General features: G+C 43.2%; 1 protein-coding gene across 9 annotated transcripts; it reads left to right on the top strand.

The window, feature by feature from the left end:
• The first annotated feature begins 684 nt into the window (after window positions 1–684).
• OAS1 (2'-5'-oligoadenylate synthetase 1) lies at window positions 685–26,830 on the top strand. Of its 9 annotated transcripts, XM_032168614.2 has the most exons (7): window positions 698–942; window positions 2,261–2,549; window positions 4,773–4,957; window positions 10,028–10,257; window positions 11,059–11,208; window positions 11,345–11,347; window positions 12,885–13,399. In XM_032168614.2, the coding sequence occupies exons 1-7, from the start codon at window positions 763–765 to the stop codon at window positions 13,225–13,227; spliced, it is 1,380 nt and encodes a 459-aa protein (XP_032024505.1). In that variant the 5' UTR covers window positions 698–762; the 3' UTR covers window positions 13,228–13,399. The 9 variants fall into 9 exon arrangements, with proteins under 9 accessions (XP_058281167.1, XP_032024504.1, XP_058281168.1 ...); XM_058425184.1 differs by lacking the exons at window positions 11,345–11,347; window positions 12,885–13,399 and adding an exon at window positions 25,672–26,830 and having other exon boundaries at window positions 685–942; window positions 4,820–4,980; window positions 11,059–11,212; XM_032168613.2 differs by lacking the exons at window positions 11,345–11,347; window positions 12,885–13,399 and adding an exon at window positions 25,672–26,830 and having other exon boundaries at window positions 685–942; window positions 11,059–11,212.
• The last annotated feature ends 639 nt before the right edge of the window (window positions 26,831–27,469 follow it).

Raw genomic sequence — 27,469 nt, 5'->3', positions numbered from 1 at the left:
ATGACCTGGGTGCAGTAACGCACGCCTGTAGTCCCAGGTATTCAGGAGGCTGAGGCAGGAGGATCGCTTGAACCCAGGAAGTTGAGGTTGCAGTGAGTCATGATCATGCCCCTGCACTCCAGCCTGGGTAACAAAGCAAGATCCTGTCTCCAAAAAATAATAAAATAAAATAAAAATCTACCAATTGAAAGGGTAAAAAGCATAGTATAATACCATTCTTAAGAAAAAGAAAAGAGACCTGTTTTTGTGTGTGTTAACATTTGAAAAAAATCTGGAAAGCTCTGTATCAAAATGTTTATAGAGGCAATTTTGTAGTGTTAGAATCATAGATGATCTTTCCACTTCCTGGTTTTTCTGACTTTTTTATTTTTGCAGTGGGCATGTATTGCTGGAAAATACCACAGACAGCTGTGAAATGATTTCACCACCAACAAAAAAAAAGATAAAGAAGGAAACACAAAATCTGTTAAATAAGATTTATGTTGGCTGGGGGTTAAAATGCATTTCCAGAGCAGAGTTCAGAGAAAGGCTGGGCTGCTAGTTGCTGGTTAAAAGACAAAGGGTAAGTTTCAGGAAGCAGAAGAGTGACCAGATGAAATTCAGCACTGGTATCGGGGAAGTGTGGGATTTGAAAAGGAAAATGCAAAGACGGCTCCTCCCTTCCAAGGAAACGAAACCAAAAGCAGCCCAGGCTTAGTCAGCAGATGAGATAAAAGCGAACAGGTCTGGGAGGCAGTTCTGTTGCCACTCTCTCTCCTGGAAATGATGGATCTCAGAAATACCCCAGCCAAATCTCTGGACAAGTTCATCGAAGAGTATCTCTTGCCAGACACGCATTTCCGCATGCAAATCAACCATGCCATTGACATCATCTGTGGGTTCCTGAAGGAAAGGTGCTTCCGAGGTAGCTCCTACCCTGTGCGTGTTTCCAAGGTGGTAAAGGTGAGTCCAGGCCTGCCTGGCCAGGGGAGGGGTGGCTGAATGTGCAAGAGTTGAGATTGAGAATGAGAGAGAGAGACAGAGAGAGAGAAGCAAAAACCTAGAACCCAGGTGCAAATATGAGTACAGAGAGCTGAGATCTTCTGGGCTGGTGGTTTCTTATTTATCCACACAGCATGTTAAACTAGATTCTGGGGTGAAATCCTACATCCCTATTATTAACAAGTGACCCTCTCCCCTACTTCCCACTGAAGTTTATGAACCACTGTCCTAGGCCATGCCCATTTCAGAAGTAGGGAAACTGAAGCCCAGCTCCGGTAAAAAGTTTGCTAATTAGTAGCCAGGCTAGGGGCTCACCATTTCTGCAGCGAAGAATCATGTTTTGAAAGCAAATAGCACCTGCTGGCTGCGAGACCTTGAGCAAGTCACTTAACTACTCTGTGTCCCAATTTCCTCAGCCATAATCCCCAATACTGTTGCAGTCTTGCCAATGCACCTTAATGTAGCAGCTTCTCACTGTCTGAATTAGTACCCAAGGTTCTTTGTCCTGCATCCAAGAAAATTAAGGAACATGGACACAAACGTGAGCTTGGAGTAAAAGTTCAGTAAGCAAAAGAAGAAAGCTCTCTCCACTGTGGAGAGGGAAGTCTGAGTAGATTGCCAGATTGCAGCTGAATGCAAAAAACTTATAAGAAACCACTCTCCCCCCGTAACTGTTTGAGAAATTTTTACCAGTAAAGCTGTGCAACTTCCCTTACCTTATGCAGCTGTGGGTATATCTCTAGGCAAGCACAAAGTGCTGCTTCTCTTGTATGTATAACTGTGGATTTGTTTTAGGTAAGCCCCACTCCCTGCGCCAGTTTTAGGCAGGCCGCTCCTCCAGGGCCCAGCCTTGACCATTTACCTAACTGATTTTTCCTCTACTTCCCCTCAATACCTCATAGGGCTGTGCCGATTAAGTAAAATAGTAAGTGTGAACCACTCAGCATAAGCTAGTCCTGGGCATCGTAAAGGGCAATGGGAAAAGAACACAGATCCTGGAAGAAGGCCCCCAGGTTTGAATTGTATCTGCCACCTACTAGCTGGGTGATGGGGCTGATATATTATCTCACTGAGCATCCATTTACCCATCTGTAAAATGGGAACTAATGATAATGGCACCCAAATCATAGCATCATTGCGAGCATTACAGGAGTTTAAGACAGGCAAAGCCTTCAGAACAGTGGGTAGTGCTCCATAATGTTAGTGATTGCTCATGTCATTTTATTTAGGGAGGTTTGCCTCACTAAGCATCAATTATTATTCTTGTCGTCTCTTTCAGGGTGGCTCCTCAGGCAAGGGCACCGCCCTCAGAGGCCGATCTGACGCTGACCTGGTTGTCTTCCTCAGTCCTCTCACCACTTTTCAGGATCAGTTACATCGCCGGGGAGAGTTCATCCAGGAAATTAGGAGACAGCTGGAAGCCTGTCAAAGAGAGAGAGCATTTTCTGTGAAGTTCGAGGTCCAGGCTCCACGCTGGGACAACCCCCGTGCGCTCAGCTTCGTACTGAGTTCGCTCCAGCTCGGGGAGGGGGTGGAGTTCGATGTGCTGCCTGCCTTTGATGCCCTGGGTGAGAGCTCCCAGCTTCTTTTTCTCCCTCTTCCCATTTCTGAGCAGAAATCTCCCACAGCTTGAGAGCTTTTTGCCCCAACAGGTCATCCCTCTAAAGCAAGGTGGGAGGAGATCTTAGGATCTCTCCCTGGGCAAGAATGAATATGGTCATGATCTATCACAGGAGAGACACTAAACAGCAAATTGGCATAATGTGGGGACGAAGACATTTCTTACAGAACATCTGCAAGGCTCACTAGTTCTGTTTATGGCAAAATGTGTGAATTTTATCTTTCTAAAATCAGGCAGCAAAGATGTGGCTTAAAGTTCATGTTACTCTCATCTTTGTCCCAACATGAGATCTCATCAAATGTATGCAGCACGTTGAGAGATAGATATTTATAATCTTCAGAAACATTTGGACAGGAATTGTAGCCTCTCAGAGGCTCCCTCACCACATCAGGAGAATTGGTAAAACCACACTACCTGTATCATATCATTATTTTAAGTGATAAATGATCATCTACATTCAGCTCTGATGAGTAACAGGTGTTCAAACATTGGAACTTCCAGCCAAGTGTGGTGGCTCATGCTTGTAATTCCAACACTTTGGGAGGCTGAGATGGGAGGGTTGCTTGAGCCCAGGAGTTCAAGACCAGCCTGGGCAACAAAGTGAAACCTCATCTGTACTAAACATTTTAAAACATTAGCCAAGTGTGGTGGTACATGCCTGTGGTCGCAGCTATTCAGGATGCTGAGACTGAATGATCACATGAGGCCAGCCAAGGATTCGAGGTGTCAGTGAGCCACGAATGTGACACTGCACTCCATCCTAGGCACAGAGCAAGAGCAAGACCCTGTCTCAATCAGTCAGTCGATCAGTCAAAACTATGAATTTCCCAGCTATATATGAAGGCACCTCAGAACACCACCGTGAACTCACAGAGGGACACGGAATAGTTTAAATTTTAATTTTTTGAGGAAAATGCAATGACATCTGTCACATGCCACACAAACAGCTACTATTAAACTGAACTTCCTGATTAGTGGCTACTAATTAATAGTTGGTCATTAAGCAGCAATTAGTGATTAATTATCAAGTAATTAGCACTTACTTAAAGGAACTGTCACGGTTCCTTTAGTCCTAGGGCAGCCATGAAAAAAAAAATGCTGACTCTCCAAAGACACCAGGGTATGAGAAAGTTCTGGATTCTCTCCTTTGTGCCATCTCCTGTGTTGGGGGCTGGAGTACAATGGTTGTAAAAGACAAGAGGGAGAAGGCTGGTCACAGTGGCTCACGCCTGTAATCTCAGCACTTTGGGAGGCCAAAGTGGGGGGATCACTTGAGATCAGGAGTTCAAGACCAGCCTGGCCAACATGGTGAAATCTCATATCTACTAAAAATACAAAAATTAGCTGGGTGTGGTGGTGCATGCCTGTAATCATAGTTGCTCGGCAAGCTGAAGCAGGAGAATTGCTTGAACCCAGTAGATGGAGGTTGCAATGAGCCAAGATCATGCCATTGCACTCCAGCCTGGGCAACAGAGCGAGACTCCATCTCAAAAAAAAGAAAAAAGAAAAGATATAAGGAGTGATTAAAAAAAAAAAGAAAAAAAACTAAGTAGGGTGAAACAATAGATAGCCATGGGGGTTAGGGAGCTTTTTTAGACAGGGTCGTGAGGGAGGGTCCCTGAGCCTGAGTGATGAGAAGGAGTGAGCCTTGGGAAGATCTGGAGGTTCTGGGAAGAGGAATGGCAAGTGCAGAGGCCCTGAAGCAGCAATGACCGTGGCACATTTGAGGAAGAGAGAAAAAGTCAGAGAAGTAGAAAGTGGGCAAAGGAAGCAAGACAGGAGGTGAGGTGGGAGAGGTTCCAGAGACCAGATCACACCAGACATCGTTGGCCACCATAAGGACTTCAGGTTTTAAAATTCCAGATGTTGTGGGATGCAGGAAGCAGCATGATCAGCAGCATTCTCTAGGTGCCAGGTTGAGAACAGGCTGTGGGGGAACCTGTAAAGAGGTTGCTGCCATAGTTCTGGCGAGTGACTGTGGTGGCTTGGATGGGGTGATGGCAGTGGAGAGGGCAGGAGGGAGGATCCAGAATGGACCTCAAGGCTTCCCAGCCCTGGGTCTGCTGCACTTTTCAATCAAACCCCATGGCCAGGGAGATTGTCCCCTCAGGGTGACTGAAGGAAATTCAGAGAAGGGCTGACACCTAAGTTGTAGATTTTGCCCAAACAGGTCAGTTGACTGGCGGCTATAAACCTAACCCCCAAATCTATGTCAAGCTCATCGAGGAGTGCACCTACCTGCAGAAAGAGGGCGAGTTCTCCACCTGCTTCACAGAACTACAGAGAAACTTCCTGAAGCAGCGCCCCACCAAGCTCAAGAGCCTCATCCGCCTAGTCAAGCACTGGTACCAAAATGTATGGCCCTCCCACCAGGCCTGGTGGGTTCTGTCTCGACCGGGAGCAGAGGAGGGGTGGGGGGAGCAGAGAAAGAAGGGAGTGAAGGAAAGAGGAGGGGGAGTGGTGGAGGGAAATAGAGGGATAGAAAAAGGAGAGAAAGGAAAAAGAGGTGGAGAGGGTGGAGGGAGGAGGCTGCAACAGAAGGAAGAATGAAAGGGAAGGAAGAGAGGAAGGAAGGGATTTTGGTGTTCTGTTCACTGCTGTATCCCCAGAACTTAAAACAGAGCCTGGTGCATAATAGGTGTAAATAACTGTTGAATAAATGAATCAATGCTACACACACACAGAGAGAGAGAGAGAGAGAGTCAACCACACTCTTCAGAATGTAGATAAATTAAAACAAGAGTTTCAAACAAATATATGTTCAGATGCCCTTTCCTCCCACTTACTGGCTGGCTGGCCTTAAGTAAGCAACTTAACCTTTCTGTTCTTTCTGCTTTCTTATCTGCAATGAGTAGCATGCCACAGCTACAGTAACATGGCACATAGTTGGTCCTGATAAGTGTAGCATATTTTAGCCACCATAGGAGTACACATAATAAAAGCTAACATGTATTATGTGCTTAGCTTATCTATGTTTTGCGGATGTGATATGATTTTCTGTTCACTTTTAAATGCCCTGCATCTTAGTCAATTTTAGCAGTGATTCTGTAAGTTAGATAAGGTTAGGCATTATTATTAAACCCATTTTACACCAAGAGAAACTTGGGTCAAAAAGAGAAACTCTTGGGTTGCATGGCTCATTCGGCCAATAAGTAGCAGAAGTAAAATTTGAATTTGACTGGGCACGGTAGCTCACACCGGTAATCCCAGCACTTTGGGAAGCCAAGACAGGTGGATTGCTTGAGCCCAGGAGCTCAAGACTAGCCTGAGCAACATGGCAAAACCTCGTCTCTACAAAATAAACTAAAAATTTAGCCAGGTGTGATGGTGAGCACCTGTAGCCCCAGCTACTGGGTAGGCTGAGGTGGGAGGATCACTTGAGCCTGGGAGGAGGAGGTTGCAGTAAGTCAAGATTGCACTACTGCACTCCAGCCTGTGTGACAGAGCAAGATCTTGTCTCAAACAAACAAAAACTCGAATTTGGGTCTACTGACTTAAGAGTTTGCCTGATACTAATAGGCATTCAATATATATTTCTTGAATGAATGAATGAATGAATGAATGAATGAATGAAAATAATCAGGAATAAACTTTCCAATTTAAAGGTAACACCTCTAGATAAAAAAAGACAATCATTTAGTTGCCAGACTTCTAAGTGTTTGCTGTTCCATGAATTGTAATCATGGAGCCTGAGCATTGTAGAATTTACAAAAGCAGCACTGCCCCCAGGGACATATTGAAAACTAATGAGGGTGTTTTTGGTAACCATGGTGATGGGAGGACATGGGTGCTACTTATATTTAGTGGAAAGAAGACAAGAATGCTAGTTGTTGTACAATGATCAAGAGAGTCCTGCACAGCCAAGAATTGTCTTTTTCTTTCTTTCTTGATGCTGTTCTCCTTTAAAACAAGACAAGATTAACAATAATTTAACTCCACTAACCACCTTCATCACCACCTCCAACTTATATACTACATTTCTTGTATATTTCAAGTCTGTTTATATTTTCAAGTGCCTCGAAGTGTTATTATTGTTTTATAGCCAAATGTTTAGTTAATCTGCTCACAGATTTACCACTTTCTTCACTATTCATTCTTTCTTACACCTCTAACATTCCATCTGGGGTAATTTTCCTAAATGACCATACATCCTTTGGGATTTCTTTTGATGACGGTCTATTGGTAGTAAACTCTTTCAGTTTTTGTTTGTCTGAAAATGTCATGCTTTTGCCTTCATTGTTGAAGGGTGCTTTTGCTGGGTGGTCATTTCAGTATATTGAATGTATCATTCCATCTTCCAGTGTCATCATTAAAAAGTCAGTTGCCAGTCTAACTGCAGCTCTTTTATAAGTAACCTATCTTATTCTTCTGGCTGCATGTAAAAGTTTTCTCTTTGTCTTTGATTTTGTTTAGTTCCAATCTGCTGTGTCTTAATGATGGGTTCCTATTATTTGTCCTGATTGGGATTCCGTTAAGATTCCTGAATCTGCAGGTAGATATCTTTAATTAGTTTTGAAACTTCTCAGCCATTCTTCTAAAATATTGATTCTCCCTCATTCTCTCCTCACCTTCTGGAATTCCAATTAAATGTATGTTAGACCCTACTCTATCTTTCATATCTCTATACTCTCTTCTGTGTTTTTCATCCTTTTGTCTATCTTTCCATGCTTTATTCTGAATAGTTCCTTCTAATCTACCTTCCAATTAACTAATTTTCTCTTTAGCTATACTAATTTGCTGTAATTAATTACAGTTGCCATTTTTATCCTAAAATTTCTATTTCATATTTTTGTATCTGCCATGATACTTCTTATGGCTTTTAATTCCCTGCTAACTATTTAAAGTTCTTATTTTATCTTGTGAATACGATATTCCTAGTTATTTTATTTTTAATTTTTATTATTTGTTAATCTTATGTTTTATTTACACTTCTTTTCTGTGACATGAGCACACACAGATTCATGTGTATACATATATGGCTCTGATACCTCTCCTTTCCTGTCCTCATTCAAACCACTGATCACAGAGAAAGGATTTTTTTTTATTTTTAATTTTTCTATTTCAATAGGTTTTTGGGGGAACAGGTGGTGTTTGGTTACCTGAATAAGTTCTTTAGTGGTGATTTCTGAGATTTTGGTGCACCCATCACCCAAACAGTGTACATTGTACCCAATGTGTAATCTTTTAACCCTTGCCACACCCCACCCTTTCCCCCCAGTCCCCAAAGTCCCATGTATCATTCTTATGCCTTTGCTTCCTCATAGCTTAGCTCCCACATATGAGTGAGAACATACAATGTTTGGTTTTCCATTCCCGAGTTATTTAATTAAAATAGTAGTATCCAATTCCATCCAGGTTGCTGTGAATGCCATTATTTTGTTCCTTTTTATGGTTGAGTAGTATTCCATGGTGTGTTTGTGTGTGTATAACGTTTTCTTTATCCACTCATTGATTGATGGGCATTTGGGCTGGTTCCATATTTTTGCAATTGCAAATTGTGCTGTTATAAACATGTGTGTGCAAGTATCTTTTTTGTATAATGACTTCTTTTCCTCTGGGTAGATACCTAGTAGTGGGATTGCTGGATCAAATGGTAGATCTACTTTTAGTTCTATGAGGAATCTCCACACTGTTTTCCATAGTGGTTGTATGAGTTTACATTCCCACCAATGGTGTAAAAGTGTTCCCTTTTCACCACATCCACACCAACATCTATTATTCTTTGATTTTTTATTATGACCATTCTTGCAGGAGTGAGGTGGTATCACATTGTGGTTTTGATTTGCATTTCCCTGATAATTAGGGATGTTGAGCATTTTTCCATATGCTTGTTGGTATTGGTGTATCTTCGTTTGAGAATTCTCTGTTCATGTCCTTAGACCACTTTTTGATGGGATTGTTTTTTTCTTGCTGATTCGTTTGAGTTCTTTGTAGATTCTGGATATTAGTTGGATGTATAGATTGTGAAGATTTTCTCCCATTCTGTGGGTTGTCTGTTAACTCTGCTAATTATTTCTTTTGCTTTGCAGAAGCTTTTTAGTTTAATTAAGTCCCATCTATTTATCTTTGTTTTTGTTGCATTTGCTTTTGGGTTCTTGGTCATGAAGTCTTTGCCTAAGCCAATGTGTAGGAGGGTTTTTCTGATGTTATCTTCTAGAATCTTTATGGTTTCAGGTCTTAGATTTAAGTATTTGATCCATTTGGAGTTGATTTTTGTATAAGAGAGAAAGATTCAGTTTCATTCTTCGACATGCAACTTGCCAATTATCCTAGGACCATTTGTTGAATAGGGTGTCCTTTCCCCATTTTATGTTTTTGTCTGGTTTGTCGAAGATCAGTTGGCTGTAAGTGTTTGGCTTTATTTCTGGGTTATCTATTCTGTTCCATTTGTCTATGTGACTATTTTTATACCAGTACCATGTTGTTTTGGTGACTATGGCCTTACAATATAGTCTGAAGTCTGGTAATGTAATGCCTCCAGATTTGTTCTTTTTACTTAGTCTTGCTTTGGCTATGTGAGCTCTTTTTTGGTGCCATATGAATTTTAGGATTGTTTTTTCTAGTTCTGTGAAGAATGATGGTGGTATTTTGATGGGAATGGCATTGAATTTGTAGATTGTTTTTGGCAGTATGGTCATTTTCACAATATTGATTCTACCCATTCATGAGCGTGGGATGTGTTTCCATTTGTCTGTGTTATCTATGAATTCTTTCAGCAAAGTTTTGTAGTTTTCCTTGTAGAGTTTCTAGTTATTTTAAAGTCTGTGTTCAGTCTTTCAGCATTTAAAGTTTGTAGGTTTATTACTATTTCTCTTTTTCCTGTTGGTAATAATTCTTAGTGTTTTGTTTCTTTGTGTGCCTGGTTACATATGTGCTGGTTAATGTATTTGAAAATTATGTGTGAAATAATTTGAGGTTTTGGATTATGTATATTCCTCCAGAAAGAATTTCATTTGCTTCTGTGCATTTCTTAGGAATATTACAAGTCCTTCTTCTCAGTTAATTTTCATAGTATCTTTATAAGATAGGTGCTATTACAATCACTCACTTAGCAGATGAAAATAATGAGGCTCTGAGAGTCTAAATCATCTACTTAGAATTGGACAATGGTGAAGCCAGGATTCAAACCCACATCAATTAGAATCCAGTGCTCTTAACAAGGGGCCAGTACACTTTTTTAAAAAATAAAAGGCTAGATAGTAACTATTTTAGACTTCGTGGACTGCACAGCCTCTGTTGCGACTACTCAACCCTGCCTTTGTAGCATGAATGCAGTCATAAACTATACATAAATGAATGAGCCTGGATTTGTTCCAAGGAAACTTTATAAAAACAGGTGGCAGGATGGATTTGGCCCATGAGAAATGTAGCTTACACAAAAGTTGAGCAAACCAATTTTTTTCTGATTGTTTTTCCGCTTCTCAGTGTAAGAAGAAGCTTGGGAAGCTGCCACCTCAGTATGCCCTGGAGCTCCTGACGGTCTATGCTTGGGAGCAAGGGAGCATGGAAACACATTTCAACACAGCCCGGGGATTTCGGACGGTCTTGGAATTAGTCATAAACTACCAGCAACTCTGCATCTACTGGACAAAGTATTATGACTTTAAAAACCCCATTATTGAAAAGTACCTGAGCGGGCAGCTCAGGAAACCCAGGTATGCTATCCCCACATGGCTTAGCTGCCCTATGTAAATGAACACCTGGATACAGGTACAGTGCCTTGGAGATGGAGGAGGTGGGAGGGCTCCCCACTTAGTGAGAATCTCCTGTTGCCCATCATTGTACTGGGCATTTTACTACTGCCATCTGATTTAAACACCTACCTCCAACCCTGTGAAGCAGGCACTATGCTAATCATTTTACAGGTGAGTAAACTGAGGTTCTGAGAGGTAAGGAGCTTGTCCAACCCTTAACAGAAAATGAGTAAAATAGCTGGAATTTGAACTGAAATAAGAACAGCAGCAACAACAATGATAGTAATTGCTCCCAGGTATTGAAAGCTTGCTGTAAGACTAACACATGCTAATATAATAGTAAAAATTATTATCAAGATTACTGATATGTATGTTATGTTCTAGTCACTGTGCTGAGCATTTCACATAACTGGGCTTTTTCTATCCTCACAGCATAGCCTTTGAGATAGGTATGTGGAACTATCCCCATTTTACAGATAAGAATCCTGAGGCTTAGAGAGTTCAAGTGACCTACCCAAGGGCACATCACTGATAAAGGGCAGAGGTGGGATTCAAACCCACATCTGTCAGGTGCAAGTGCAAGGCTCCTTCTCCTCATGCTCACTGCCTGCTGGGGAATAGGGCACTGGGGACATACCCCAGGGAGGCCTTCCTCATGTTCTGAGTCCCAGTCCATCCCATGCTGCTATTTTGCTCTCCCAGGAGCATCTGGACTCCCTGGACAGAGTTCTCACCTGTCCCTCTCTAAATGCTGCTCTGCAGGCCTGTGATTCTGGACCCGGCGGACCCTACAGGAAACTTGGGTGGTGGAGACCCAAAGGGCTGGAGGCAGCTGGCACAAGAGGCTGAGGCCTGGCTGAATTACCCATGCTTTAAGAATTGGGACGGGTCCCCAGTGAGCTCCTGGATTCTGCAGGTGAGACCTCCTGCTTCCTCCCTGCCATTCATCCCTGCCCCTCTCCACGAAGCTTGAGACATATAGCTGGAGACCATTCTTTCCAAAGAACTTACCTCTTGCCAAAGGCCATTTATATTCATATAGTTACAGGCTGTGCTCCATATTTTACAGTCATTTTGGTCACAATCGAGGGTTTCTGGAATTTTCACATCCCTTGTCCAGAATTCATTCCCCTAAGAGAAATAATAAATAATCTCTAACACCATTTATTGACTATCTGCTTCAGGCTCAGGTTCTGTCCTAAGCCCTTTAATATGCACTATCTCATTGAATATTCACAACAATCCCATGAGGCATTTTTAAAAAAATTTTATTATTTTAGATTCAGAGGGTACATGTGCCATTTGTTACACAGCTATATTGTGTAATGGTGGGGTTTGGGCCTCTATTGATCCTGTCACCCAAATAGGTGAACAGAGTACCCAAAAGGAATTTTTTCAACCGTTGCCCTTTTCCCTTCCTCCTCCCTTTTGGAGTCCCTAGTGTCTATTGTTCCCATCTTTAGCAGATGTTAAGTATTTGATTTTCTGTTTCTGGGTTAATTCATTTCAGATAATGGCCTCCATTATCTGCATCCATGATTTCATTCTTTCTTATGGCTGCATAATACTCCATGGTGTAGATATACCACACTTTCTTTATCCAGTTCACACTGATGGGCACTTTGCTATTGTGAATAGTACTGTGATATGCATAGGAGTGCAGGTGTCTTTTGATAGAATGATTTCTTTTCCTTTGGGTAGATACCCAGTAGTGGGATCACTGGGTTGAATGGACATTCTATTTTTAGTTATTTGAAAAGTCCCATGAGGCATGTTGTCTATTATTCCCATCTTACAGATGAGACAAAGGCTCAGAGAGGTGAGGTCACTTGCTCAAGGACATCAGCTAACAAGTGGTGGAAATGGAATTCAGATTCAGTGGACTCTAAAGCCAGTGCTCATGTCACTGTGCTAAACAGCCTGCCTTGTCTCATCCCCACCTCTCATCTGACCAATGGGAGATGATGCAGCTGAGTGACTTGGGTTGTCACACAGCTAAGCAGGGGCAAAGGACCCAGTCTTGGATCTTTCCACCCCCAAGCAGGAATCTGTCTGATTCCAGGGGATTGATGATGTTGCAGATGGCTAGGAAGCCGACTCCAGGATGGAATTTAGTATGCAGGATGTTCTGGGGGAGAGCCACTGGGACCAGCACTCAGGGAAAGGGGGGAAGAAAGGATAGGAAGGAAGCATGAAAGAGAATAGGGAGAAGTGAACAGGGATGCAGAGCAAATGCCAACTTCAGCCAACTCCAAGGACAGTCCTGGAGCTGGAATGGCCTTTAGAGCTGCCCCATGGCGACAGAGGTGGCCAGGCCTCTATACCCCTACATGGATCACTCACTGTGCTTGGGCACCTTGGGAAAGGGCATGGTCTTGAGCAAAAGGCTCTCTGCAGCTGAGGCAACCCCTAAAAGGGCTGACGGCTGAAGTCTGTCTGCTGACCACCGTCCCAGCAGCTGGGGTTTGTTAGTCCTTCCTCAAAGGGGGATCCAGATGGCATGTCACAGCGTCCACCATAAATGCTCACTGAATCCAGCTGCATGGTAGGAAGACTCCCTGATGTGATCATGTGTCTCACCCTTTCAGGCTGAAAGCGACAGTGAAGATGATGACACCTACGATCCCAGGATGTATCAGAAATATGGTTACATTGGAACACAGGACTATTCTCATTTCTCTCATAGTCCCAGCACACTCCAGGCAGCATCCACCCCACAGGCAGAAGAGAACTGGACGTGCACCATCCTCTGAATGCCAGTGCATCTTGGGGGAAAGGGCTCCAGTGTTATCTGGACCAGCTCCTTCATTTTCAGGTGGGACTCTTGATCCAGAGAGGACAAAGGTCCTCAGTGAGCTGGTATATAATCCAGGACAGAACCCAGGTCTCCTGACTCCTGGCCTTCTATGCCCTCTATCCTATCATAGATAACATTCCCCACTGCCTCACCTCACTCCACCTATTCTCTGAAAATATTCCCTGAGAGAGAACAGAGAGATTTAGATAAAAGAATGAAATTCCAGCCTTGACTTCCTTCTATGCACCTGATGGGAGGGTTATGTCTAGTGTATTATCAATAACAATAAAAACGAAGCAAATACCATTTATTGGGTGTTTATTAACTTCAAGGCACAGAGCCAAGAAGTACAGATGCATATCTAGGGGTGTTGTGTGTGTATATACATTGATTCAATAAGAAATATTTATTGAGCACTTACTATGTGCCAAGCATAGCTCTGGGCACTGGAAACATAGCAATGCACAAAAGCAGACAGAAATCCCTGTCCTCATGACCCTGCAGAGCCAAGACTTACAGAATTTTTTAAATAAAAAAATCCCTGTCCTCATGGAGTTGACATTTGTGCAAAACATCTTAATATCACATAGTTTTCCTATTACTAATAATTCTGAAATAAGCATCCTTGATTTATCCTTTCTCCATATCTCTGAGAAAAATTATAGAACCTCCGTGTGTGACACAGCAGCCACTAACCACATGTATCAAATGCTTAAAATGTAGCTAGTCTAAATCTACATGTGCTGTGAGTGCAAGACATATACTTGGTTTCAAAGACTTAGTACAAATGAAAAGAATACCAGGTTCTTGCCAACTGATAATTTTTTTTAATTGTGTGCTGAAATGACAATTTTTAAATATATTTGAGTTAAATCAAATGAATTTCATCTCTTTCTTTTCCCTTTTTAATTGTAGCTACTAGAAAATGTGAAATCACACATGTGGCTTGCATTATATTATGTATTTCTATTGGGCAGCTCTGCCCTCCAAGGTAAATCACTGGATTAAAGATTCGACTATACTGACCTACATTGCCACATTGTCACACTGTCCTTGGGACCAAGAATCAGCATATCATTCATAAGACTCTAAAATATAAAACTCTCAGAAATACTCACAAAAGAACCTAGCATGCTCTGATCACCTGAGTTGCTGGTCACTTGGGTGGCTGGTAAGCAGTCTTTGGTCTGTCCAGATTATATTCTCCCATTTAGTCCTCCCGCATCCCTGTGAGATGGGTTTTGTTGTTATTCTCATAATAATAAGTGGAATAACTTGAGGTTCTAAGAGGTTACAGTGCTTGCCCAGGGTCACCCAGCTGGTCTGGTCAGGGGCAGAGTGTGAACTTGAACCCTAATCCTTCTCTCTCTAAAGCTCACGTTCTTAATCACTGCAGTATGGTCTTAATGTGTTCTCATTCAATGAAAGCTTGTTTTCCTACTCTGGAGCCATGAGAACCAGAAGCACTGATGTCCAAGGGCAGGGAAAGATGAATGTCTCATCTCAACCTGAGCACAGATTCACCCTTCCTCGGTCTTTTTGTCCTATTTGTAGACTGGATTAGATGATGCCAGTCTACTGATTCAAATGTGAATCTCTTTCAGAAACACCCTCACAAATACACCTAGAAATTATGTTTCACCAGCTATCTGGGCACCCTTAGCCCAGTCAACTTGTCACATAAAATCAATCATCACACACTCCATGCTGATAGGCAAGTGTGGACATCCCAATGTAATGGCTTCATTGTATTTTCCCGTATGGAAAATGCACTTGTGTTGCCTTTTGAGAGTGTTTCATTTTATAGCAATGCCACAACAAAAAGTAGATTAATGGAATCAGTAATTAGTTGCTTGATCAAAAAGCCACATGGCCACATGATCAGCCTTCCATCTACAACAGGACCCAGGAGTGCACCAGGATTGTTTTTCAAAGGGCATAGACATTTTTGCTGCAAACGACATGGGCTTACTCCAGAGTCCTGGAGGGGTCTGTGTTATAATTCTCTAAGGAGATATTGCCATAATCTCTGAATGACATCTTTTCCCAGGACTAACACTTTGAACACCATGGGGTCTGCTAGGCTGGTGTGGGCCAAGTCGAGGGGCGACTTGCACCACAGCCTATACCAGCTGCAGAGCCCTTTAGGACTTAATAAAAGGGTACTAATTTCTGTACTTCCCTGGCTCTGAGATGTAATAGTGGTTTTGATTTACTATCCTGGCCAGGGAGGTGGCAGTTTCAAAGGCATCCTCATGACCTTCCTCTCTGTGATAGCCCTCACTTAACCCTCAGGCCAATGTGGGGTAGTGTCTTTTACCAAGCATGTCCTTTTTGAATATACATTCAGGAGACAGGGAAATGATCACCAAGTTGGTCCATAGACACAGTGGGCAAATTACAAGCCTGACTTGGCCAGGGCTCCATTTTTCACTCTTGGCTCGTATATGCCCCTACTCTGATGGGGACAGAATGTGATGACGCTTTGGGTTTTCATGCATCGTTATCAATGTTGATCCTCTGCCCAACAGTCTTAGAAATGTTGAGTGATTCCCCTTTTCCAGTGTATCATCCTCTGAATAAATGGCCATAGGTCCTTTGGGGGAAACCATTACTATATATGCTATGGTGTCACAGCGTCCTTTCCCAAGGGGACTCTGCCTCCTCTTTATTAATGGGGTCTAGTCTGAAAACTGGGTCGGTCAGGTCCAAAAATCAGGAAGGGATGATTACTTTTTATTGGAATGGCTGCCCTTAACCCCCTGGTCATCCAGCCTTGATTTCTTCTAATGGTATAAATTGAGTAGTGCCCTTTCAAGATACCCATCCACTAAGTCACTAAGAGGCCACATTGTGTTAACCAGGTCCCTAACTCTGTATCAGTCACAACCCCTGGCAGCCCCTCCAACCTCACCATTCATTATAGTCATTGCACCCACCTGGCTTCTATTGCTCTGGGAGTCCTGCCTGCCCTATTGCCCTTTATCAATCCAAGCTCTGTAACAGCCCCTCTTCCCAGGAGGCCACCACCAGAACACCCCATGATGCAGGTGTCCCTCTCTCCAGCACATTCCTTATGGCCTTGGGGAATGTTTTGTACCCTGGGACTCTATTTCCAGACTCAAATGGTAAACATATCCACTCCTCTTCAGTGTGCCCACTTCCGTTGGCCTTTTAACACCTTCTTCCACCAGCTCCACAGCAATTCTGGAATTTCACACTTTTCTGCATTTCTAGGAGCCATCCTAGGAGTCAGGGAAAACCTCGGCTTCACAAGTAAATGGGACTTCAGTTGTGTGCCAACTTGCCTGGCTAATTTTTAATTTTTTTTTTTTGTAGAGATGGGGTCTTGCTGTGTTGTCCAGGCTGGTCTTGAACTCCTGGCCTCAAACAATCTTTCCTCCTTGGCCACTCAAAATGCTGGGATCATAGCTGCCATGCCCACACAAATTTTCTTATTTTTAAAGGCTGTATGTGCACTGTATACATTAATTGTGTGCACTGTATACATTAATTTTCTTTAACGAATTTATCCATTTATAGTTGCTTTGGTTGTTTCCACTTGATTATTGTGAGTAGTGCTGCAGTAAACATGGGAATGCAGTTATCTCTTCGATATCCTGATTTCAATTCTTTTGGATACTCAGAAGTGGGATTGCTGGAACATATCGTAGTTCCATTTTTAATTTTTTGAGGAACCTCCATACTGTTTTTCACAGTGGCTCACGAGCAGTGTGCAAGAGTTCCCATCTCTCTACATCCTCACACTTGGTATCTTTTGTTCATTTTTTAAAAAATGATAGCCATCCTACCAGGAGTAAGGTGATATTGCATCGTGATTTTGATTTGCACTTCTCTGATAATTAGTGATATTGAGTATCTTTTCATACACCTGTTATCCATTTGTATGTCTTCTTTGGAGAAAGACCTATTCCTATCTTTAGCCCATTTTTAAATCAAGTTATTAATTTTTTTGCTAGTGAGTGGTAGGAGTTCCTTACATATTGTGGAGATTAACCCTTATTAGATGTATGGTTTGTAAATATTTTCTTCATTCCATAGATTGTCTTTTCAGCCCATTGATTGTTTTCTTTGCTATGCAGAAGCTTTTTAGTCTGATGTAGTCCCAGTTGCCTATTTTTGCTTTTGTTCCTGTGCTTTGCATACATGGCCACCTGATCTTTGACAAGATTGCCAAGAATACACAATGGGGAAAGGACAATGTCTTCAACAAATGGTGTTTGGAAAGCTGAATGTCCACATGCAAAAGAATAAAATTGGACCCTTACCTTACAGCATACACAAAATCAACTCAAAATGGATTAAAGACTTAAACATAAGACCTGAAACTGAAACTACTAGAAGAAAGCAGAGGGGAAAACTTCATGACATTGGTCTTTCCAGTGATTTCAGAGGTGTGACACCAAAAGCACAGACAACAAAAGGCATTTATTTTTATATGGCATGTGAGGAAGGGGTTCAGTTCCAGTTCTTCCAATGTGGATGCTCAATTATCCTAGCAGCATTTATTGAAGGGATCATGCTCTCTCCACTTCTTTGCAAAGCCACCTCTTAAATATTCCCAGAGCCCATCTATGTGGGAGTCTGTTTCTGGACTCTGCTCTTTTCCATTGGTCTATTTTTTGTGTCCTTAAGTTAATACAACCTTGTCTTACTTACTATAGCCTTATAATTCTTAGTATCTTTGGGAGAACTCTGTTCTCTTTTTAATCAAGTCATTGGTTCCTCTTGGCCCTTTTTATTTCTACATTAAATTTTTTTTTTTTTTTTTTTTTGAGACAGAGTCTCGCTCTGTCGCCCAGGCTGGAGTGCAGTGGCGCAATCTCGGCTCACTGCAAGCTCCGCCTCCCGGGTTCACGCCATTCTCCTGCCTCAGCCTCCGAGTAGCTGGGACTACAGGCGCCCGCCACCGCGCCCGGCTAATTTTTTTGTATTTTTTTAGTAGAGACGGGGTTTCACCGTGGTCTCGATCTCCTGACCTCGTGATCCGCCCGCCTCGGCCTCCCAAAGTGCTGGGATTACAAGCGTGAGCCACCGCGCCCGGCCTCTACATTAATTTTATACTCAATTTGTGAAGCTCCTCCCAAAATATGGGGAGGCATTTGATTAGAATTACACAGATTAGCTTGGGAAGAATAATATCTATATTTTATATATATATCCATATAGAATTTGATGATTCTGATCCATGAACTTGGAGTCTCTTTTCATTAATTTTTGTCCTCTTTAGTGACAGTGACAATGTTTTCTCATTTTCCCTGCAGAAGTCTTTCATGGTTTTTGTCATATGTATTCCCAAGTATTTGTTTCAATACTATCGTACTTGGTATGCTTTCTTTAATTTCATTTTGCAATGGTTGGTTCATGGGAGACTTAAACATTTTCAGTGGTGATATTTGGCTATAGCATTATAGGTGATCTTTATACTTTTCTAAATTTTCTGTGGCCATGGGAAATAATAAAGACACTTTTCTCGCAAAAAAAAAAAAAACAAAAAATAAAAAAGCTTTTGAGAGGTATTTCTCACAGCTAAGATCTGATAGTTTACGCAAAGTTGGCAGGCACAGGCTACAGAAAGCTCTAGGGTGATGTTGTTTGGAGCTGCTGGTTCAAGGACAAATTAACAAGATTTGGAAACAGAGGAGCAAATGTGTAAGGACAAGGGAAACTATGGTATCAAATTGAAGCACCTGACCTGGAAATTTCTGAGCCCCCAGAGATAAATTTCCTCAGCTCCTCCCTGCCGAAAAAACAAAACTAAGAAGAGTTAATGTTTAGCCAACAGAAATGAGAGTGAAGTTCACGGAAGAAATTAGGACACAGCTGGAAGTGTTCAAAATGAGGAAACGTTCAATGTCAAGTTTGAGGTCCAGGGTTGATGGGTGAACTCTGCACGCTCAGCTTCATGTTAGGTCTCCCAGCTCAAGGAGGGGGTGAATTTTGATGTACTGCTGTCTTTGAGGCCCTGCGTGAACTCTCCCAGACCCTCCTCCTTTTCCTCACACAAATCCCCTCCTTGCACACCCCTCACGCCTGTCTGTGAGGTGCCAGGGCCCCTCTTCCAGCCAACCACAGGCCACTATTGCCCCTCCCCAGACTTCCCTTCAGGCAGATCAAACCCAGGGCTCTGGAGTCAGACTGCCTGGGTGCAAATCCTGCTTCTGAATCTTATGAGCTGTCAAGTCACTTACCTAACTCCTTGATGAAACAGGCTCTCCTCTGTCAAATAGGTGTGCATGCTTGGGAGGCCAAAGCAGGAGGATTGCTTGAGTCCAGGAGTTCAAGACCAGCCTGGGTAACATAGTGAGACCCTGTCTGTATAAAATAAAAAAATTAGCCAGGTGTGGTGGCTCATGCCTATAGTCCTAGCTACTCAGGAGGCTGAGGAGGAAGAATTCCTTGAGCCCACGAGGTCAAGGCTGCAGTGAGCCATGATCAAGCCACTGCACTCCAGCCTGGGCAACAGAATGCGACCCTGTCTCAGAAATAAGTAAATAAATAAATACACAAATAAATTTGGGTGCAATTGTGGCTCTTAGTGTTATAGAGAGGACTGAAGGAGCTAATGGATGATGGATTTATGCCAGTACCTCACATATAGCTTATCCTAAAGGAAGTTAGAGCTTGTTATGATGATTATTCAAAGATATTTATCAAAGGTCTGCCCTGGGCCATGTTCTGAGCTCAGTGCTGGGGATGCAAAGATGAGCAAGAGACTCCTCAGGGACAATTGTCCGATGAGGTAACAGGCACTATTTATGAGAGGTCTAATCCATAGAGTTCTATTTATCTTATAATTATCTAATAAATGATCTAATAATTTATTAGAGGGCTAATAAACCTGATGGCAGGAGCCTGTGGGGGTAATGGCCAGGTCTCACTATGGTGCCCAGGCTGGTCTTGACCTCCTGTCCTCAAGCATTCCTTCTGCCTCCACCTCCCAGCATGCTGCAATTACAGAGGCATGAGCAACTGCACCTGGCCTAAAATTTTATGTTAATAAAAAAAATGCATGTGTTTGAGGAGTACGACATGATGCTTGAATATCATACTGTATTGGGGGAAACCAGCCCCCAATATTTCAACATAGGTTCTTTTCTATTTTCCCTAAGGTCAGCTGGTCTGAGAAATAAAGGGAAAGAGCACAAAAGAGAGAAATTTTAAAGCTGGGTGTCCAGGGAAGACATTACATGTCAGCAGGTTCCGTGATGCCCCCTGAGCCGTAAAACCAGTAAGTTTTTATTAGCAATCTTCAAAGGGGAGGGAGTATACGAATAGGGTGTGGGTCACAGAGATCACGTGCTTCAAGGCCGACAAAAGGTCACAAGGCAGAAGGTCAGGGTGAGATCACAAGGTCAGGGCGAAACTAGAATTACTAAAGAAGTTTCATGTCCTGCTGTGCATGCATTGTCATTGATAAACATCTTAACAGGGTTCAAGAGCAGAGAATGGGTCTGACTAGAATTCGCCAGGCTGGAATTTCCTAATCCTAGCAAGCCTAGGGGTGCTGCAGGAGACCAGGGCATGTTTCATCCCTTATCTGCAACTGCATAAGGCAGACACCCACAGAGTGGCCATTTTAGAGGCCCCCCTGGGAATGCATTCTTTTCCCAGGGCTGTTAATTATTAATATTCCTTACTGGGGAAAGAATTCAGGGATCTTTCTCGTACCTGTTTTCGGTAACAAGAGAAATATGGCTCTGTCTTGCCTGGCTCCCAGGCAGTCAGACCTAATGGTTATCTCCCTTGTTCCCTGAACATCGCTGTTATCCTGTTCTTTTTTCAAGGTGCCCAGATTTCATATTGTTCAAACACACATGCTTTACAAACAATTTGTGCAGTTAACGCAATCATCACAGGGTCCTGAGGCAACATACATCCTCAGCTTACGAAGATGACAGGATTAAGAGATTGAAGTAAAGACAGGCATAGGAAATTATGAGTATTGATTGAGGAAGTGATAAATGTCCATGAAATCTTCACAATTTATATTCTTCTGTCATGGCTTCAGCAGGTCCCTCTGTTCAGGGTCCCTGACTTCCCGCAACATCACTGTATACCTGAAATTAGCATTGATTCTAATTCTCTCATCACACCTCATTCAGAGCATAAGATCTTTGGTGGATTTAAGAAGTGCCTCCCTCCCTATTCTCAGCCATGTGACTCCCAGAATCCTATGAAATTAAAGATCTTGTGTTTGCCATAGGAGACTTCTATTCACCATCTTTGTTCTCTCCCACAAATGGCGAGGCCTCCACAGTCTCCCACATGACAGCTTTGTACTAAAATCAACCTTAATCTATAGAACACGCATGATTATGGCAGGACTACTGTGATCTTGGTTTGATGTATTAGTTAGGATAACCCAAGCTGCAGCATGGCTCAGATGCAATGTAAGTGTCTTCTTTTTCACTTGTATCAAGCAAGAATTATCAGATTTTCTGATTTTTTTTCTGCTGTGCTAATGTAGGGAGAAGTTGTTGGAGGTCACGTCACAGTTCACAGCAACCATCTATGTTTGGGAGCAAGGATGCTGGAAACAGAATCCAGCATACTTGTAGCTTGTCCAAAATTACAGACACCTTTGCATTTACTGAACTGAATCCTATGACTTGAAGACCAAAGACTGTAGCATGCCTGAAGGGACAGCCTCAGAACTGTGGATGCCTGTCCCTCCCCTGGTTTGGGTTTGTGCTGGCCATAGGCAAACCCACTGAACTCAGGATCACTGTATAAAGTGACGTATTGAGCCTAGTGCCAGGATCTTTAGCTTTTGTGGGAAGGTCTCATGATTTTTCTGCTAACTCAGCTAATAGGTAGCCCTCTGTCCCTTCAAGTTACAAACACATCCTTCATTCAGGAATTTGAATGTTCAGTCCTTGATATTTTATCAACCCTTCATTCCGTGGTCAGAGGGCAGACTTCTCTCCCAGTTAAGACTGGAAGTTAGCAGCCTGCCTTCAGGGATGGGGTTGTGGTTGCCTTCTGCTCTCTCTATTCCTCTGGGAAGCTGCAGAATCATTCCATGCGAGGACTAGAGCAGTCCTTTCTTGAGAGAAGAGATTTACTTCTTCCAAGTGTATTGGTTAGTGATTGCTACATAATAAACTACCCCAAAACACAGTAGCTTAAAACAACTGTGAAGTGATTGATGCTCATGTGAGCATGGGTTGGTTGATCCAGGCTGGGCTCAGCTGGGTGCCTCTGTACATGTTGTGGGTTCTCCTGAGCTCGACTCCTTCCTGCCAGTTGCATTTAAGGCTGTTCTGTGCGTGTCTTCTGGAGCCCAGGCTGAATGGGCTTTGGAGACGGCAGAAGCACAAGCGAGTAAACAGAGACACATGAAGCCATTTAAGGCCTCAGCCCAGCACTGACGTGCCGTCACTTCTCACATTCCACTGGCCATGCAAGTCACATGGCTGAGCAAACTCAAGGACCCGGGAAGTAAGCATCATCTTTAGTGGGAGGAACTACAACATCCCATGGCAAAGCATGGATCCAAAAAGAAGTGAAATGGGGGCCAGTGACTCAGTTTACCACACTGAGGTCTGGCAGATGGCTAGAAGTGGCGCTTCCTCTTGAGGATTGGGGGAGAGGATATGTTTATGGATTCTACAGCGATCCCAGGCCTGGGAACCTCTGTAAGTCCCTTTCCTAGGGCCTCTACATCTCTCCTCTACATGGTCCCTTCTAACTCCTGCCTCATCTAGATTTCTGTACCACACCCAGCTTCTTGTGAGCATTTCTTTGCTGCCAGAGAGCGCTGTGAGACAAGCCCCCACGATGACCCCATGCCAGAATTGTTACCCATGTGATTCACATCTGGACCAGAGGAAACGCCTCCCAAATGAAGCCCATCCTGCCCCCATCAGGCAACTACAGGCCACTTCAGCTTTCCTGGGTGTGAGGCAGACCTCAGAATCTCTGTGTCTCCCAGCTAGATGGAAAGCTTTCCAAGGGGTCCTTGGGAAGCCAGCTGGATTGAGGCAAGGAACATCACACCCCCATCCATCTCCCAAAGGGAAGCAACACATCACCTGACAACAGTTCTCTCCAGGGCAATCTCTTTGCCAAACATTGCTCCTCTCCACACTCCAACCCCTTTATGTATTCTTAACATGACTGAGGAGCCCCTTTATAAATTCTGCATTTGGGAGTTTGTTGCATATTCTGTTTGGTTCCTGGAGTTACCTATATATGAGCCTCAGGCAATGGGATTTTATTTATCAAACCATTACCAGATGTCAGGTGCTGTTCCAAACACTTTGTAAATGTTAACCCATTTAATCCTCATATAAATCCTATGAGGTAGGTGCTATTAACATCTTTATTTTAGAGATAGGGAAGCTGAGGCACAGAGAGGTTAAGTAATTAGCCCAAAGTCACACAGAAGGCAACTGTCTTCTCACCCAGGCAAAAAGAGTCCTTTTTTATGATAATAAGGTGGAAGAAGGCAAGGGAGAGATGAGCAAGAAGATGATAATAATGATGATGGCCTTCCCTGAGTTACTGTGCTTAGCACTTAGTGTGTGTGGCCTTGCCTTGACTGTCCTTTGAGACAGGTATGTCAGACTCTCCCCATTTCGCAGAAGAATAAATTGAGGCTGATATAGTCTGAATGTATGTCTCCACCCAAATCTCATGTTGAAATGTAATCCCCAGTGTTGCAGGTGGGGCCTGTTGGGAGGTGATTGGATCATGGGGGTGGATTTCTCATGGGTAGTTTAACACCATCGCCTTGGTGCTATCCTTGTGATCGTGAGTACGTTCTTATGAGACCTGGTTGTTTAAAACTGGGTGGCACCTCCTCCCCACTTTCTCTCACTCCTGCTTTCGCCACATGATATGCCTGCTCCCCCTTTGCCTTCTGCTATGATTGTAAGCCTCCTGAGGCCTCCCCAAAAGCTGAGCAGACGTCAGTACCATGCTTCCTGTAAAGGCTGCAGAACCGTGAGCCAATTAAACCTCTTTTTCTTTATAAATTACCCAGTCTCGGGTATCCCTTAATAGCAATGCAAGAATGGCCTGATACAGAGGCTTTGAGAGGTCAAGTGTGACCTGCCCAAGGGCACACCACTGATAAAAGACAGAGGTGGGATTTGAACCCACCTCTGTTAGGCCCAAGTGCAAGGCCCCTTCTCCTCATGCTCACTGCCCACTGTGGAGTTGGCACTTGGGACACACCCCAGGGAGCTGTGCCCTGATGGGGCCCTCCTCATGCCCCGAGTTCCTGCCTGCCCAAGGCCAGTGCTCTGAGTCTCCTACAGTCCCCTCCTCAGCCTCACTGACCTCAGTCACCTTGGTTCAGGGAAGGACTAAGGTCCCTTTTGGTTCCTGCCAATCTGCACCCCACCTCAGTGTGACCCTCAAGAGCCTGGCTCTGGCCTTTTACAGAACAAATCTGAACAAAATCAGCATTCATTTAAATAGCAACAGGCTGCTGATGCAGACTTTATCAACTCCATCAAACTGTGTTCCTTCAAATGTTATGCTCCCCTGGGGGTGTCCCACACCCTGACGTCACACATTCACTCAGTGAAGCCCACATTCATTCGGGGAGCTCTTTCTTTCTCTCTTCTCTAACACACACTCTCCTTGGTTAGCTGGCTGCTGATCGACATTTCTGGATATACTGGTTTTCAGGAAAATATGATGGTTGGCTTCCAATCCCAGATTTTTCACTGATGGGTTCCATATTTACACCATCTTGGCCACAGTCTCTGGATCACCATTTCCACACATACCCACACACCATAAAGAGATACTTTCTCTGAGTCTTCTGTTCATGCAGTCTGGAATTGTATTTGCTTTTGTTTTGGGGCATGCCGGGCAGCTCATTCCACTAATAGGCATAACCATAACCATTGCAGTCTCTGCTTATTGACATTTACAACTTTCCAGGAACATGCTAGGGACCTTACATTCATTATTTCATTTTATTCTCACATCACAACCTTGTGAGGTGGAGGAGCATGATGGAAGGAGGAAGGAGCTAAAAGCAAAGAATCCGGAGTCCGACTGCCTGGGTTCATATCCTGGCTCTACCAATTACCAGCTCTGTAACATCGAGCTAATTTCCTAACCTCTCTATGCCATTTCCCTATCTCTAAAAGGAAGCTGACAATAGCATCTATCTCATAGGATTTGTGTGAAGATTAAATGAGTTAATATTTATAAAGTGTTTGGAATGATACCTGACATCTGGTAATGGTTTGATAAATAAAATCCATTTTAATGATGAGGAAACAGGCTCAGAAGAGGGCATTCATTTGCTCATGTGGTACAGATAGGTTCCAGACTCAAACTCAAGACCATCTGACTCTAAAACATCTAAAACTGTTGCCCTGCATTCTCTTCATTTGACAGATAATAAAACTGAGGCTCAGAGAAGCTAAGTGACTCACCTGGTACTGCACAGCAAAACAAGACAAATAAGACCTAGGGTCTCCTGACTGCCAGAGTGGAGATGCTTCTATAGGCTTTTCTCACTGATGCTCTCTGGGAAGACAGGCTCCTTCATATGAGAGTGAGAACACACTCCTTTTTTTCATTTTCAGGTAAACCTGACACTGGTTGGCAGAAGGCACTATACCAATAATTAGCGAACATGCAGTGAATTTGCAACAGACAAGAGGATCCTCATTATCCTATAGTTTCCAGGTTGCTTAGGGAGGCAGAAATCACAGCAAGGAAAATCTTCAATAATAAACACGTCTCATAAAATTAATTGCAACCCAACCTCTCTCTCTACTTAAAATTACATCTATTTCCAGCTCTGCTTGCAATGCCCCCATATGAATACCTGTGAACTCCCTCCCTCTCTTCCTCCCTCTCTCCTTCTCTCTCTCTCTCCCTCATTAAAAAATAAAATTTAAGAAAAAAAATACAAGGTAGATTTATACAAATAGTGGGATCTCAGTCTTGAGTTAGCTGTGTATAACTGAAAAGGATGCTGTGGTTAATAATCATCATAAAAACAATGACATGGCCGGGCACAGTGGCTCACGCCTGTAATCCCAGCACTTTGGGAGGCGGAGGCGGGCAGATCACTTGAGGTCAGGAGTTCGAGACCAGCCTGGCCAACATGGTGAAACTGCATCTCTACTAAAAATACAAAAATTAGCCGGGCGTCCTGGCCAGCCCCTGTAATCCCAGCTAAACAGGAGGCTGAGGCAGGAGAATCGCTTGAACCTGCCGGCTGGTGGTTGCAGTGAGCCGAGCTCACACCACTGCACTCCAGCCTAGGCGACAGAGCGAGACTACATCTCAAAAAACAAACAAAACAAAACAAAAAAACCACAATAACATAAAAGTAATAAAAACAAAACTACTGCTATTTACTCAGTGCTTATCTGATGCCAGCCACTTTGCTAAGCCTATGAGTGCATTATTTCCCCATTGCTACAGATGAGAGAATTGAGGTTCAGACAGGTTGAAATCATTGCGCCCAAAGTCACACAACTGGTGAGTGGCAGAGCTGGGATGCAAACCCTAAACTGCCAGCCTTCAAAGCCTGTGCTCTTAATCTCTACCCTGCTGTCTTAGTGCTTCCTTGTCCATTTAATTAAGCTCCGTAGGCACACATTCCATGCCCTCCTTTGCTGTACAATCCCAGGCAAGTCACTCAGCTTCTCTGAGCCTCAGTTTCATAATCTGTCAAATGGAGGTAACACAAATAATTCCCAGCTGTGATGAAGAATCATCATAGAAATCTGCTTTGATGCTTATAGCTTACAGTCTGCTTAGCTTTGTGCCAGTTCCAAGACGATTTCCCTATTGTAGCTTTACAATGTTTTAATATGTAGTATTGTTGTGCAAGGTACCATCCTAAACTGACTGACTTTCCTTCCTCCTTCTCCTCCAAAATAATTTTTAATTCCTGCAGACAGACTTTAGATCGTGTGTTTGAAGTTTTTAAAAATGGAATTTTTATTGGAACTGCATTACACATATAAATTATTTAGGAAGATTTGGCTTCTGAAGAGGGCAGCTCTGTGGGCTTGGGCTGGGTTTGAATCCAGCCAGACAACTTTCCAGCTGTGTTACCTTGGTCAGTTACCTAGTTCCTCTGTACCTTGACTTCCTCATCTGTCAAATGGGTGATGATAACAGCACCCACACCATGGTCGTTGGGAGGAGTCAGTGAGAGTCTCCAAGTGCGCTATTATTATCATTGGTGGTGGTAGTGGTGTTTAGGACGCATCCCTCAGTCAGACAGTGAGATAGGACTTCTCCGTTTATTAAATCCTGACCTTTTTTTTTTCCATGTAAAACCTGCATATTTCTGAAATGCTCAGAGTACGTTACTCAGTATGTACCCGTACGTTCTGTGGGTATACTTTGTTAGGTTGTGAT

Source organism: Hylobates moloch, unplaced genomic scaffold (assembly GCF_009828535.3).
Source record: "Hylobates moloch isolate HMO894 unplaced genomic scaffold, HMol_V3 SCAFFOLD_12, whole genome shotgun sequence".
Lineage (NCBI taxonomy): Eukaryota > Metazoa > Chordata > Mammalia > Primates > Hylobatidae > Hylobates > Hylobates moloch.
This window is presented reverse-complemented; position numbering and strand designations above follow the sequence as displayed.